Source organism: Rhinatrema bivittatum, chromosome 16 (assembly GCF_901001135.1).
Source record: "Rhinatrema bivittatum chromosome 16, aRhiBiv1.1, whole genome shotgun sequence".
NCBI classification, from domain to species: domain Eukaryota; kingdom Metazoa; phylum Chordata; class Amphibia; order Gymnophiona; family Rhinatrematidae; genus Rhinatrema; species Rhinatrema bivittatum.
In genome coordinates, this window is record NC_042630.1 from 20,327,801 (window position 1) to 20,342,673 (window position 14,873).

The 14,873-nt window shown below is 44.5% G+C and overlaps 1 protein-coding gene across 1 annotated transcript; it reads left to right on the top strand.

Annotated features, from left to right (window-relative positions):
* The first annotated feature begins 9,171 nt into the window (after nt 1-9,171).
* Nucleotides 9,172-14,012, top strand: LOC115078825 (cysteinyl leukotriene receptor 1-like). The gene is made up of 2 exons (XM_029581858.1): nt 9,172-9,314; nt 11,312-14,012. The coding sequence occupies exon 2, from the start codon at nt 11,370-11,372 to the stop codon at nt 12,378-12,380; it is 1,011 nt and encodes a 336-aa protein (XP_029437718.1). The 5' UTR covers nt 9,172-9,314; nt 11,312-11,369; the 3' UTR covers nt 12,381-14,012.
* Nucleotides 14,013-14,873: the final 861 nt, after the last annotated feature.

The following is a 14,873-nucleotide window of genomic DNA, read 5'->3' on the forward strand; positions in this document are numbered from 1 at the left end:
ACTCACACAGCGGTTTCTCCCGGAAGGTAACACAGAAGCTGGACTAGAGGCAGGCCCTCGAGGAACGAGTACCTGGTTCCAGGGAACAGCTCTGAGAGAATATAGATGGTAACTCACTGATGGTGTAGGCAGCGAGTCCAGGAACATGGGCCCTCGAGGAGCGAGTACCGGTTCTAGACAGCGACCTGAAAGAAAAGAGAGAGGCCCCCGAGGAACGGGTACCCCGATAGAGTAAGTCCAATTAAGGAGAGGCAGAGTAGCTAGGTAAGAAGAGCGAATCCCATCCGTAAGGAGTCCCTTGCTAACTCGAATAGCTAGCAAACAGAGTAGGCTTTTGTATCCGTGATGCGTGATGTCATCACAGGGGGACGCCCCTGAGGTTCGCGCCAAAGAAGGAATAAGAAAGCAGGGCCGCACGGCGCGCGCGCCCTATGGCAGCTGAACAACATGGCGGGATGCAGCGCCCAAGCCGGACCGGGGATGCCGGAGAGGATGGCAGGAGATGTTGCAGCAGCCAGACGTCCATCAACCGCGGGAGGAGTCACCAAAGAGGTAAGGAGGGTGGAGTGGAGACGTCGGGCAGTCACAGTCGTAACAGGAACAAAGCAAAAAAAAAAAAAAAGAGAGCTGGCACTAACAAGGCTGTTGGCCTGAAGAAAAGAAGCCCTGCAGGGCTGTGGACTGTAGCCAGGGCAGAGCTGTCAGTGATTGTGAGATGTGATTGAATTTCCTGGATCCTGATAGGAGTCTTGTTGCAGCATTTTGTAGTAGTTGTAGTTTTTTTTAACGAGATCTTTAGGTGTTCTGCGTAGAAGGGAGTTGTAGTAGTCTAAGTTTGAAAAAATGAGGGTTTGTAGTACCATACGGAAGTCTACTTGAATCAGCAATGGTTTGAGTCTATGGAATAATCGTAGTTTAGCATAGCCTGATTTGATTGATTTTTTTACGTGTTTTTCCATAGTTATGTTCTCGTCCATCTGTTCTCCTACGTCCCACACTTGGTCTGAGGGTGTAATATTGAAGTCACCCAGGTCCAGTGACTGTGGAGGCATTATTGGGGGATTTCTTCTTAGCAGAATGATTTCTTTTTTTTTTTGTTGTTGTTGTTGTTGTTTAGAGAGAGTTTGAGATTGGAGAGTTCATGTTGAATAGCCTTCATGTATGATGCCAGCGTCTTTACTGAGTTTTCAGCGGAAGTGGTGTATGGTATGTAGAAGTGAATGTCATCAGCATATAGGTAGAAGGTGATTTCCAAGATCAGATAGTAATTTACATAGTGGGAGCATGTAGTGTTGAAGAGAGTTGCAGATAGTGCTGATGTCACCAGCGTCGATCGGGAAGGTGTTGGAAATATGATTGCCCAGTTTGACTTGGATTGTCCTTTAGATAAGAAAGAGGTAAACCACTTCATTACATCACCGTCAATTTCAATTTTTCTTAGCTGGTGGCGTAGAAGGGTATGGTCAACAATGTCGAAGGCAGCCAAAAGGTCAATTAGCACCAAGATATAAGATTTGTCATTGTTGAATCCCCGTAATATGGGGTCCGTTAAGGATATGAGTAAAGTCTTGGTAGAGTGATTTTTTTCTGAATCATTGGTTTGGATGTAAAATGTGGTGGTCATCTAGATAGTCTTCAAGTTGTAATAATACAGCTTTTTCAAGAATTTTGGATAGAAAGGGTAGGTTAGATACAGGTTGATAGTTTTTCCAGTCGTCCATACTACTGGCTTTATTTTTTAGGACAGGTTTTATCACTGCTTGTTTTGCTTTGTCTGGGACTAGGCATTCTTTGAGAGATTGATTGATGAAAGATGGGATTGTTGGAGTGATTGTACTCTGTATTAATTTTAAGGAGCTAGCTGGGATGGAGTTGAGCAGGTGATTTGCAGGTTTCAACTTAGAAATTATTTGCGTGATTTGTAATTTAGAAATTCTGTCGAAGGTGGTCCATTATCTGTTTCGTGATTTTCTTCTTGTTCTTCGAGTTTTCTGGTCGATGGGTATACAAAAAATTGATTTTTTTGTCTGGTTATTTTTTCTGACAGATGAGTCTTTGTGCTTGAGAAGGGTGAATTTGTGTGTGTATCTGTGAGTGTTTTGGTCTGTGGGGGAAGAGAGAAGCTTGGCCTTTTCTTTCAGGTATGGAGACGTTTCCCTCCCACCTCCTCCGGTAAAAGTAATGGCAGTCCCCTATCCCTGTGAATTCTGCTTTTTTGGCTCTCAATGTGTGAAAAGTTGGCCACCCCTTCTATACTGCATGACCTAGATACTAGACTACATTCCTTAGTAGGGATCCCAGTGGCGCCTTACACAGTAATAGTCACGTGGAAGTGGTCGACACCATCGGTGAAAATTTTATTTAGTGCATCCAAGTGTTCGGAATTTTCACAGTGGAAAGTTGGCAACCCTAGTGTCAGACCTAATGCCATACACAATTCTAAATTTTATATACTGTAGTTGCCATGAGTTGATGCTTTATCAGTGCAGCAGGATAGCTAGTTATATCGGTTTCACACATTGGATATTCTGTGTATGTCAGTTTGGAGAGTTGGGGACATAATGGGGAATAATAACACAGTTGTCTGGTACATTATTTGTTTGTTGCAATGTTACTGTTGGATGCTCGTCTGTTATAAAATTCCTAAAGCAGGCTTAAGCTGCTGTGCGGGCACAAGTTTACAATTAGCAGACATGCACGCGCCAGGGCTATTTTATAACACGTGCGTGTCTGTGCACGTAGGATATAAAAATGCTATGTATCTGGTCACATGCCCAATTGAAAGTTAACGACTTTGTGTCTTAATGTGCTTTGTTTCAACTGTACATTGATGCTATTATTGTAATTTTTCTATAATTTTGATTGATGCTAACATGGAATAAGCAGAATATCAAATGTTTGTAAAACAAATAAATAGGCGGAGCTTTCACTCATCCTGACCTGAACAAATCTGTGTGTAAAAAAACCCCAAACAAACAAAAACACACTGAATCCCCGGGAATATAAATCTGGTCCTCACCATTTTGTGCTCGACCAGATGAAATGCTGCAGGCAGGCCAAACACATCTCCTCCTCCCAGCTCTCTAAGGAAATTATCCAAGAATGACACCAAGGGAGTAAGTCCCTGTACTGACCGCATTTTCGAAAACCAGATTGGCCGTTATCCAGTAAATGATAATCCTCCCAAAGTCTGTAATCTGAGAAACCACTCACGTTCAATAATCTTAAAACAGGAATGGCAGATTTAAAATAGGCCTCAGCCTATTAAAATGTCACAAATGAACAGCACTTTTCTCTGAAACTGGACGTGCCACTCAACTTAGTGGAGGATTTCCCTCTCTGACGGGAACGAATCACATTAGACCTAACGGGATTGGGGTCAAGTCAGGCCCAGCAACACCTAGTGTGCATACCGTGCACTTGCATGGAGCGGCACACCCGGGAAGGTGGCAGGCCGGTAGCAGCAGAAGAGGCTGTGGGCCGCCAGTGGAGCCTAACCAGCCGGCGGCCAAAGAGACCGCTGGTGACAGAAGGAGAGGCCCAACTTCTGGGTATAGGCATGCGTTTGCACATGCCCGCACACAGCTTCCGCTCCCCCCCCCTCCAAGCAGGAAGATCGGTGGGCCATATGGCCCGAAGATAGCAGGAGGCCTGCAGGACCATGGTGGAGCTCATCCCACCATGGCCCGATAACAGGAGACCATATGTGTGTGTGAGCTTGCATGTATGTGTGAATGAGTGAGAGCCTGTTTGTGTGTGTCTATGAGAGATCCTGTGAGTGTATGTTGTCTGTGTGCCTGTGAATGTGTGTATGTGAGAGCTTGTGAGTTTGTGTATGTTCTGTGCCTGTGAGAGCCTGTGTGACAAATATAGGCTCTCACAGGCACGCACACACACACAATGTATCGGTGAGGGAGAGGCAGCATGTGTGTGTTAGAGGGAGTGTGCGAGAGAATGAATGTGGTGTTATGCGTGTGTGTGGGTGTGTGAGAGAGAAGATAACATTTGTGCAGCCCTACCTCCCCCAATCCACGGCAATCTCAGGGTGACTGGAAATCAGATCCCTAGGTGTGGAGAGCAGATTTTTAAATCCTTATTAGTTTTAGTTATTGGGTCTAATTTGATGATTCTGCTCTTTTGAAATTTTTTTTTTTTTTTGGGTGGGGATAGAGCATTTTTTAATTGGATTTTTTATTCATCAGATTTTTTAAATATTTTTTTGGTATTTGGGAAATTTTCGATATTCTGTTCATTAACTGGTTTGAAATATTCTTTTTATTAATATGATTTTACTATTATGAATGGGTTTTTTAAATTTAATTTTTATTGAATTATAACAATATAAGACAGCAAACCATGTCAATGAAGTGCAGTTCATATAGGAAAGAAATATAAAAAAACAAAGAGAAGAGAATCCTCATAAAGAAATAAACTTAATAATGGTGGTTGCTGGGCTTGGATTTTCTGGTGAAGTAGGTTTCCTCTCCTTGGAAGTGTAATAAATCCGAGAAATAGATGGAAGTGAATCAGCAGAAATTTGCAGTACTTCCTGAAGATATTTCTTAAACTGATCATGAGGAGAGATTAACACGAGGAAAATTTGTAACACTCTCAAATTTAAAACTCTGAGAGAGTTTTTCCATATTTTCCATCCTTTTGCATTTATTACATCAGATTGAACCAACCCAGCCTGAGTTGTTTGAAGCTTCTCAACCCGTTGATCCAAATCAACTATCTTGGAATTATGAGAGGAAATTAAAGAATCCATAACTTGAACTGATTGCTTTGTATCACTCATCGCCGAAGTTAACTAATGCAGCCCGGACTGAATCCAAAGTAATAGCTGCAGGTTTAACCAGAATCGACTTGAAGTGTCTAACGATCTAAAGTCAGCGAAACAATGTGACAAGGCAATAGCTAAAGCCAGAAGAATGCTGGGCTGCATAGAGAGAGGAATATTGAGTGAGAAAAGAGAAGTGATTATCCCCTTGTACAGGTCCTTGGTGAGACCTCACCTGGAGTATTGTGTTCAGTTCTGGAGACCGTATCTCCGAAGGGACAGAGAGGATGGAGGCGGTCCAGAGAAGGGCGACCAAAAAGGTGTATGGGCTTCATCGAATGCCTTATGAGGAGAGATTGAAGAATCTAAATATGTACACCCTGGAGGAAAGGAGGAGCAGGGGTGAGATGATTCAGACTTTCAGATACTTGAAAGGTTTTAATGATCCAAAGTCAACGACAAACCTTTTCCATTGCAAAAAAATCAGCAGAACCAGAGGTCACGATTTAAAACTCCAGGGAGGAAGAACCAATGTCAGGAAGTATTTCTTCACAGAGAGGGTGGTGGATGCCTGGAATGGCCTTCCGAAGGAAGTGGTGAAGACCAGAACTGTGAAGGATTTCAAAAGGGTGTGGGATAAACACTGTGGATCCATAAAGTCTAAAGGATGTGAATGAAGAGGGGGGGCTTGCGGGAATGACGGCTACTGCCTGGAGATAATACCCATATTCAATAAACATACACACGGTTAATGCGACTCCAACATTGCTCTATGCAAAAATGGCAAGAGGAAATGTGGAAAAAAGGATTTGCATTCACAAAAAAGCAGGGAGTAGCTTGCTTGTTATGGCGGTTACTACCCCAAACCAAATAAGCCTGATACTTCACTTTCAATGCATATCCAGCGTAACTCTCTTCTTCAACGACAGGGGAGAATGAAGAAAAGATGATTTATATTCAGACAACAACAACAAGGACTGAATTACATAGTCTGGGTAAACAAAATAAGCATGGGTGTAGCTTGCTTGTTATGTCTTTTACTACCCCGAATTGATTAAGCCTGATACTTCACTTTCAATGCATATCCAGCATAGCTCTGTGCTTCAACGGCAGGGGGGATGAAGAAAAGATGATTTATATTCAGACAACAACCAATAAGGACTGAATTGCACAGGCTGGGTAAACAAGCATGGGAGTAGCTTGCTTATTTCGGCGGTTACTACCCCTAACCAATTAAGCTAGATACTTCACTTAGATGCAGTTCCAGCACTGCTCTCTACAGCAATGGCGGGGGTGGAAGGGAAATAGAACCAAAAGGTTACTAAGGGCAAAGAGTAACAGATAAGTATGAGGGGGAAAAAAGTGTGAAAGCTTGCTGGGCAGACTGGATGGGCCTTTTGGTCTTCTTCTGCCCTCATTTCTATGTTTCTATGTTGATAGGGTTGTTTTGGTCTGGGAGGTTTACTATATTGTAATGGTAATTCTGTATGGTCATGGTTTTCTGAGGGCCCAGCTCACACCCAATACGCATTACAAAAAGTCTAGTTCCATAGGAGTTCCAAGTGTCTTTTTTTTTTTTGCACGGTTTTCTGGTAGGCACCACATGAGTGCATGTAGATATAATCTGCATGTTGTAAGTGATATTTTTTGCCTCAGAAGACTGTACACTTGAATGTTTTTCATGGACCCAGTTAAACTGGGGTTTCAATCCCACTGTTGCTTTACCCTCCATTGCCTCATCTACAAAATTAGATTGTAATCCTGAATGTAATCCGCTTTGATGTACACTTTGAAGTGCCGAAAAGCGGAAAATGAAAATCTAAATGAATACATGTAAGATCTGTATACAAATGCATAATTTGATTGTGTGTGCCCTGTAAACAGGAAGCATTAGGCGGGGTAGACAGTGGCCTAAGGGTGGCAGTTTGGAAGGGACGGAGGAGATGAGGCACGGAGCTAGAGGGTGTTCTCCAGAGTTTGGGTGGGTATTTCTTGGAGGAGCTGGGGTCGTTTATTGTGTGCGATTTCAGAGAGAGAGATCCCATGGGACATCACCGCCTGGGGCAGCTGGACTCCCGCCGGCACTGTCTGTAAAGGGGGGGGGGGGATGGTGGGTGTGTGCAAGGCTGTAAGGTTTGCCTAGGGTACCTAATACACCTCCTCATCCATGGGTTCTGGGTGGGCGGGGGTTCGTGTCCGTTTTTAAAAACATAGATTGCAACTCAAGAAACTGTTTTCTCCTAACTTGGGTTACCCTCGTGAGGTCGGGAAATATCCATATCTGATGATCGTAAAATCTTTTCATTCTATTTCTAAGGAACAACCTCAAAACTGTATCCCTATCCGATGGGAAAACAAACTTAACAAGAACTATTCCTTTCTTTTCTATAGGTTCATCATTTGATGATTCTAATAATTGAGATACATCTAAAAGAGATGCTTGTTCCTCCAGTAAATTGGTTGACTTCAAGTAGTATATTTTAGAAATTGGAGGGGAAGCCTCTCTTGGTATTTGTAATACATCTATCATATATTTTTTAAACTGATCCTGTAGTGTTGAAAATCTGATTAGAGGAAAATTGTTAACCCTCAGGTTCAAATACCTTGCTTCATTATCTAATTTTTCTAAATTTCTATTCTGAACCTTGTCCTCTTGAATTAGATTAGCTTGTATCTTTTGTAATTGAATTACTTTTTGATCTATCTCTACTAATCTTACACCATGCTTTTTTATCGACTCCTCATTTATTGCAACTCTATTATTCATCTGCAAGGTTATAGTTGTTAATTTTGTTATTGCACTTTCTAAAGACATAATTGCTGTCCAAACCGATTCCAATGTTATAACATTTGGTTTATCTAACTTTGTCATAGGAAACAATATAGTAGAGTCTATCCTCCCAGTTTCAGACACATCTAGATGTGTACTAGGAGAACCATTCAACACTCCCAGATTTCCTTGACCGGGAGGTGAAGGGGTTATCGGTGCTCCCGGACTTAAAGATATTGGTGAAGCAAGCATGTCACTACCAGGCTCCTCTGTGTGACTTGCAGCGCTTCCCTCGGGAGTTTGTTCTAAAGCAATTTTGAAAAACTTGTCTAATTTCACTTGGGTTGGAGTGGTCACTGGAGTTGCTGCCGCCATCTCCCTTAACCTCCCTTTCCTCTTAGTATGAGGCATCAATTGAGATGAGTAATATTTTAGAATAGCAAGTCTTTCAGTCCTTCAGATAAATTGTAGTGGATACTGCTTCAAGATGGAGGAGAAGGGGCTTAGGAGATAAGATATGCAAGTCAAAGAAAAATAACTTATTACTCACACTGGTAGGTAACTATCATTCAGCTCTCGATTCTCTGTCCTTGATCAAATTCAAAGCCGCGCGCCTAACGTCGACTGCGCGCCGTGGGTGGGGCGTTCTTATAGTCCCCGATGGATGACGTCAGCCAATCGTGTTCTCACTTCGGCGGGGCTCCGAAAGTCCTTTACCCTCACCGGCAAGGAAAAACAGCTCAAGGTAATATAAATGGCTTCTGGCGTCTCCGGCTTCCCCTCAAGCTGTTTCTCTCACTCCTTCTCCTCCTTCTCCTGCTGACCAATTAGGTATTCAAATGTTACTTAGATACCCATGCAAATGTTTAATTCGTTATGAAAATAACAAATATGTGTATTTTGAACCTGAAGAGTTAAAAACATTTTTGGAAGCAAAAAGGTTAATAGGGAATAATTAGAGAGTTTAATTATTGGTATAAAATAGAGAAGCAATACCTTCAGTTTGTATATTTATGTTAATTTCCTTATGCTCTGGTGATGGTGATGGTTGGATATCTGCCTGATTTCCTATTAATTAGGATAATGTTGCTATAGAATTATATGGGTTGTAAGATATTCATTTGGTTGTAATTGTTATATAAGGTTGTCAACAGAAATCCGTAATGTTATTTTGACATTGTATGTCATGATATTTTGTAAATCAATAAAATATAAATTAAAAAAAAAAAAACAAACAAAAAAACATAGATTGCAGGACGGAGCTGGGCTTTATTTCATAGGCCCGGGGCAGGCAGTGAATGAATCCGGGGGGGGAGCAGCACGGTAATTTTTCGCACAGGGCAGCAAAAAAAACCCAAAAAACTAGTACCGGCCTGGGTGAAGTAAACTCTAGGCTGCACGTTTCTTCAGAAAAGCTGTCATCCCCCCTTTCCTGCTAAATCCACACCTTTTTTTTTTTATTTTTTTCCCCCCCAGAACCTCGGTTCACAGGGAGCAATCAGCTGTGTGAGGCTGAGCCTCTCCGGAGCTGCCAGCTGCAGAGAATTCAGGGCTGGGAGCCAGAGGCCAAGTGAGAGAAACTGACAAGGAGCAGAGGGAGGGGCAGGGAGAGAGAGGAGAAAGCAGCGGCGCAGACCGATTCGGGGAGAGGTTAGTGTGCATTAAACGGAGTCTCCGGGGCGCTGTCACCTTTGCCTGTCTCTTCTTCATAGTGTGGGCAGTCTCTCACCGGAGATACTGGCAGCCAGCTCTGCACACCCCCAGGTAAGGCTTCTTCACGGACTTTAAATCCTACCCTCCCACCCCTGCAGGGTCTGTGAGGAGGATCCTAAGCCTGGGTATAGGATGGGAGGGTGGGTGAGCTTAATTTACCAGCCGGTGCACAGAAAGAGAAGAGACTAGGTGAGAGGGGAGATGGGTTCTAATCCCCCAGCTCTATCCCTGACCCTCTGTGTGTGTCGCTTTATCTCCTAGTGCCTTCGTTTGGGTTTCCCCCCCCCCCCCTAAACTTTCTGCTTATTACCATTTGTACAATACAAGCAAATGAATTCAGTTGCCAGGAGTGGAGGAGTAGCCCAGTGGTTAGAGCAGTGGGCTACCCGGGGACACCAGCGTTCAGATCCCGCTGTTGTACCTGCCTCAGGTACAAAATTAGATCGTAAGCCCTGTGGGGATAGGGAGATACCTTCAGTACCTCAAAGCAATGCTGAAAAGCAGAATATATTATTAAAAAAAATCAAAAAAAATCAAAATAAATGTAACTGTGGACTACACCCTTTTCTAATCCTCTGTTTTGCTTCCCAGCTCTGACTCTGCGTAAGTCACTTCATTTCCCTGTGCCTTGGCTCTAAGCCTTGGCTTTGTCACTGTCTTTCTGTGTGTGTGACCCGGGGTGGGAGGACCCCTGGACCCAAAGGGCTGGCAACCTAAGTTTGTACCTGAGGCCTTGGAGGGTAAAAAGGGAGTGTCGGTGAGCTGTGACCCCTGGCTTCCCTGGTCCTCAGCCTGCTGCCTTAACCCCTTCGGCTTCAGCTTTTCCTCATCTAATATTGATAGAGAGATTATTGCACCTGAATGGATGGAAACTGCCTTGAGCTAAGATTGTACGGGCAGCACAGTACATTACAGTACAATTGCTCATAGCGCTGTGCGCCCTGTGTAGTTTGGCAAACAATCCAGACGTGCACCTCAGAGGTGACTGCACGTCAGGCTCTAGCATATCAGGACCTGCTGCCCTGTTCAGGTGAAAGGTGGTGGAGCATAAGAACAGGATTCAGGCCGAGGACAGGAATCTATAAGGCAGGGGCGGCCAATTCTGGTCCTTTAGAGCCACAAACAGGCCAGGTTTTCAGGCTATCCACAACGAATGTGCAGGAGATTGATTTGCATACACTGCCTCTATTATATGCAAATCCATCTCCTGCATATTTGTTGCTTTGTAGGGTTACTTTAGGCATCAATATGTTACCATTTCCCCCCCCCCCCAAGACACTAAAATCCTGATTTTAAATTCTCAGACAGACCGATGGCGGCTTCTGTGGTCTGTGGCATTCTGAGCTAGTGCACAGGGCTGGTTTTAAGGAGGGGGCGACAAGCAGGGCAATTGCCCAGGGCCGTGGTAAGACAAGTGCCCCCCCCCCCTCCCTAAGCAATGCCACTGAGGCAGAGTTTCAGGGCATCTGGCACCAGCTTGGGCCCACTTCATAGTTTCTTTCCTGGACCCCTTTGTGTAGCTAATCCCCGACTCCCAAGTGCACTGTGAAGTGGGAGCCTGTGGCCTGCCCCCCCCCGTTACTTGCTCGCTCTGCCAGGAAAGGAATGCCATCACTTCCCCATCCTGCCAGCAAAAGCTTCCCTTCCTGAACTAACCAGTTCTTTCCAGTGGGTGTGTGCCCAGAGCGGGGGATCCAGCAAACCGGGGAGCAAATCTGTGTGAGGGTAGTTTGTGCTGCTGTGCTTATAACTCTTCTGTGGTGGGTCAGGGCAGTGTGTGTGAGAAAGCTTGCTAGCTCAAATCTCACTAGAAATAATTAGTTTAGCATCACTAGTGACTCATTTCCACTGTTGGCAGTAGTGATTTTCTCCCAGGTCATGCCAGATTGCTGACCTGAAACCACTCTAAGCTTGCTTCTTTTGCCCCATTACCACTGGAGTAAAGATGTAGCCTGGTCCTGATTGGGCAGAATTCATTTTCGTTAAGAAAATTACCATTGCCTGTTAGAAATGAATACCATAATTGGTTGGTTGTATTGTCCTCACAGGTGGCTGGCTGACAAAGGCTCCTCTACCCTTGCTTAACCCTCATGCTGGTTGCCAAACATGGATCTTCATCTCAACATCTCCAATATCTCATCCTACCAGCGATGTAACAATAGCGACTACAAGTTCCCCATCTACACTGTGGTCTACCTGCTCATCTTTTTGGTGGGCTTCATCTTCAATGCGTCAGCCCTCTATGTCTTCCTGTGCCTCATCCATCGCAGAACATCCAACAATGTCTTCATGACCAACCTGGCCGTGTCTGACCTCTTCTTCACTTTGACCCTGCCCCTTCGTATAGTCTACTACCTGAGGCAGGGTGATTGGATCTTTGGGAGCCTCCTTTGTGGGATTAGTATTTACGCCTTCTACGTGAACATGTACACCAGCATCTTCTTTCTTGCTGCGCTGAGTGTTTCCCGCTATGTGGCAGTACTCTATCCCATGAGTGTCAGGGAGGTCTTCAGCTTGAAGAAATCCATAGTGATATCAGTGACCATCTGGTTGGTGGTTGGCTTGGCCACTTCCCCCTTCTTGCTGGCTGAGTCCTTCAGTGTTAAGGGAAAGATCCGTTGCTTCGAACCGAAGGACAACTCTTCGCTAACTCGTATCCTCCTCATGAACTACAGTGGTCTCGTTTTGGGCTTTACCCTGCCCTTCCTCATCATTGTCCTCTGTTATGCCCGCATCATCAGCCACCTGAAAGGGAGCAGCCAGGACCTGAAAGTGTGCTGGCCCTCTCGGGGCCGTGCCATAGCTCTTATTAAACTTGTCCTCTGTGTCTTTCTCTTTTGCTTCCTGCCATACCATATCCAGCGCACAGTCCACTTGCATTCTGTGGTCAGTAGGCGAAGTGACTGTTCGGTCACCCTGCTTATGCAGAAGATGGTAGTTCTCACTATCTGCATGGCATCAATCAACAGCTGCTTCAACCCACTGCTCTACTATTTTTCTGGGGCCAGCTTCCGCAGCGCACTCCAAGTTAAGGTGAGGCATAGTAGCTTAGGCTCCTCTTTGGTGCCAAAGTTTAATTGGGGGAGGGATGTGCTTGGACAAAAGGCAACTCAATAGTGGGGGCCATTTGACTACCAGTCTTACTGCTTGTGACCTAGAGAGTGATGCTATCTACAGAGTCAGATTCCAATCCCACTACTGCCACCAATTTCGCTATTTCACTGTAAAAGCTCTAAGCTTGATGTGCATTCTGCAGTGCTATAACCTATTTTTTTTTTCAACTAAGAATCCTGGGCTTTAAACTATTGACTGCCAACTGGGGACTCTACTGCTGAGCTCATTGGTGATCCCTGTCTACAGTGCATTCAGAAATTATTCAGACCCCTTCACTTTTTCCAGGTTTGTAGATATTTGTGCAAATTAGTTAAAAACAAACAACCTCCCCCCCCCCAAAACAAAACCCTGAAATATCACATTTACATAAGTATTCAGACCCTTTACTATGAGACTCAAAGTTGAACTCAGGTACCTCCTGTTTCCATTGATCATCTTGAGATGTTTCTCCAAATTGATTGGAGTCCACCTGAGGAAAATTCAATTGATCTGGAAAGGCACACACCTGTCTATATAAGGTCCCTCAATTGACAGTGCATGTCAGAGCAAAATCAAAGCCATTAAGTCAAAAGCAATTGTCTGTAGATGTCTGGGATAGGATTGTGTCAAGGCATAGATTGGGGAAGGGTACAAAAAATTGCTGCATCAATGAAGGTCCTGAAGAACACAATGGCCACCAACAGTCTTAAATGGAAGAAGTTCAGAACCACCAGGACTCTTCTTAGAACACCCACCCAAATTGAGCAATCGGGAGAGAAGAGCCTTGAACAGGGAGGGGACCAAGAAACCTGATGGACACTCTGATAGAGTTCCGCTGTGGCTTGGGAGAAACTTCCAGAAGGACAACCATTTCTGCAGCACTCCACCAATTGAGTTTTTATGGTAGAGTGGCCGCCAGTCTGTAAAAGGCACATAATAGCCCGCTTGGAAATTGCGCAAAGGCACTTAAAGGACTCTCAGAGCATGAGAAACAAGATTCTCTGTTCTGATAAAACCAAGATTGAACTCTTTGGACTGAATGGCAAGCGTCATGTCTGGGGGGAAACCAGGCACCACTCATCTCCTAACAAATACCAACCCTACGGTGAAGTAGGTGGTGGCAGCATCATGCTGTGGGGATGTTTTTCAGCTGCAGGAACTAGGAGACTGGTCAGGGGAAAGATGAATGGAGCAAAGCACAGCAAGATCCTTAATGAAAACCTGCTCTAGAGCACTCTGGACCTCAGACTGGGGTGACTATTCACCTTCCAACAGGACAATGACCCTAAGCACACAGCAAGACAATGCAGGAGTGGCTTCGGGACAAGTCTGTGAATGTCCTTGAATAGCCCAACCAGAGTCTGGACTTGATCCCAATCTCTGGAGAGACCTGAAAATAGCTGTGCATCGACGCCCCCATCCAACCTGACAGAGCTTGCGAGGATCTGCAGAGAAAAATGGGAGAAAATCCCCAAATCCAGGTGTGTCAAGATTGTAGCGTCATATCCAAGAAGACTAGAGGCTGTAATCACTGCAAAAGGTGCCTCAACAAAGTACTGAGTAAAGGGTCTGAATACTTATGTAAGTGAGATATTTCAGGTAGTTTGTTTTTTAATTTGCACAGATTTCTACAAACCTGATTTCACTTTGTCATTATGGGGCATCATGTGTAGATTGAGGAGGGGAAAAATGCCTGTTATCCATTTTAGAATAAGGCTGTAACGTAACAAAATGTGGAAAAGGTGAAGGGGTCTGAATACTTTCTGAATGCACTTCAGCTTTGCCACTTGCATCTCTTCCTTTTTGCTCTAGCCTGTTAGTGATCTGCAGCAGGTCCCTTGAGTGTCCTGTCATTGCAAATTGTAAAAATTTAAGGACAGTGAGCTCACTGTAACTGGGGCCATTTTTCTTGCACGCTGATGCTTTTAATCTTTTCCTGAATGCATGCACTTCGGTTCTGTTCAGTATTTCCCTGGCAGGGAAAGAGGAAGATCCCAGATGGTGTGTTTGAGGTGATTTAGGGACAAGCTGAGAGCATTAGGGACCAGAGACAGAATGGAGGCGGTCCAGAGAATGGTGACCAAAGTGGTGGGCGGTCTCTATCAAATGACTTATGAGGAGAGGCTGAAGGACCTAAATAAGTATACCCTGGAGGAGAAGAGGTGCGGGGGAGATAGGATACAGACCTTCAGATACCTGAAAGGTTTTAATGATGCACAATCAACAACAAACCTTTTCCATTGGAAAGAAATCAGTAGAGATAGGGGTCATGAAATGAAACTCTAGGGGGGACGACTCAGAACCAATGTCAGGAAATATTTCTTCACGGAGAGGGTGGTGGATGCCTGGACTGCCCTTCCGGAGGAGGTGGTGAAGACAAAAACGGTGAGAGATTTCAAAGGGGCATGGGATAAGCACTGTGGATCCCTAAAGGCGAGAGGATGGAAATGAGGAAAAGAGCGCATGGGGGTAACTTGCTGGATGTGGCGGTTACTATCCTTAACCAAAAAGCCTGAT

What these genes read in the sequence shown, in the direction of transcription:
- LOC115078825 (XM_029581858.1), top strand. Translation starts at nt 11,370, where the DNA reads ATGGATCTTCATCTCAACATCTCCAATATCTCATCCTACCAGCGATGT.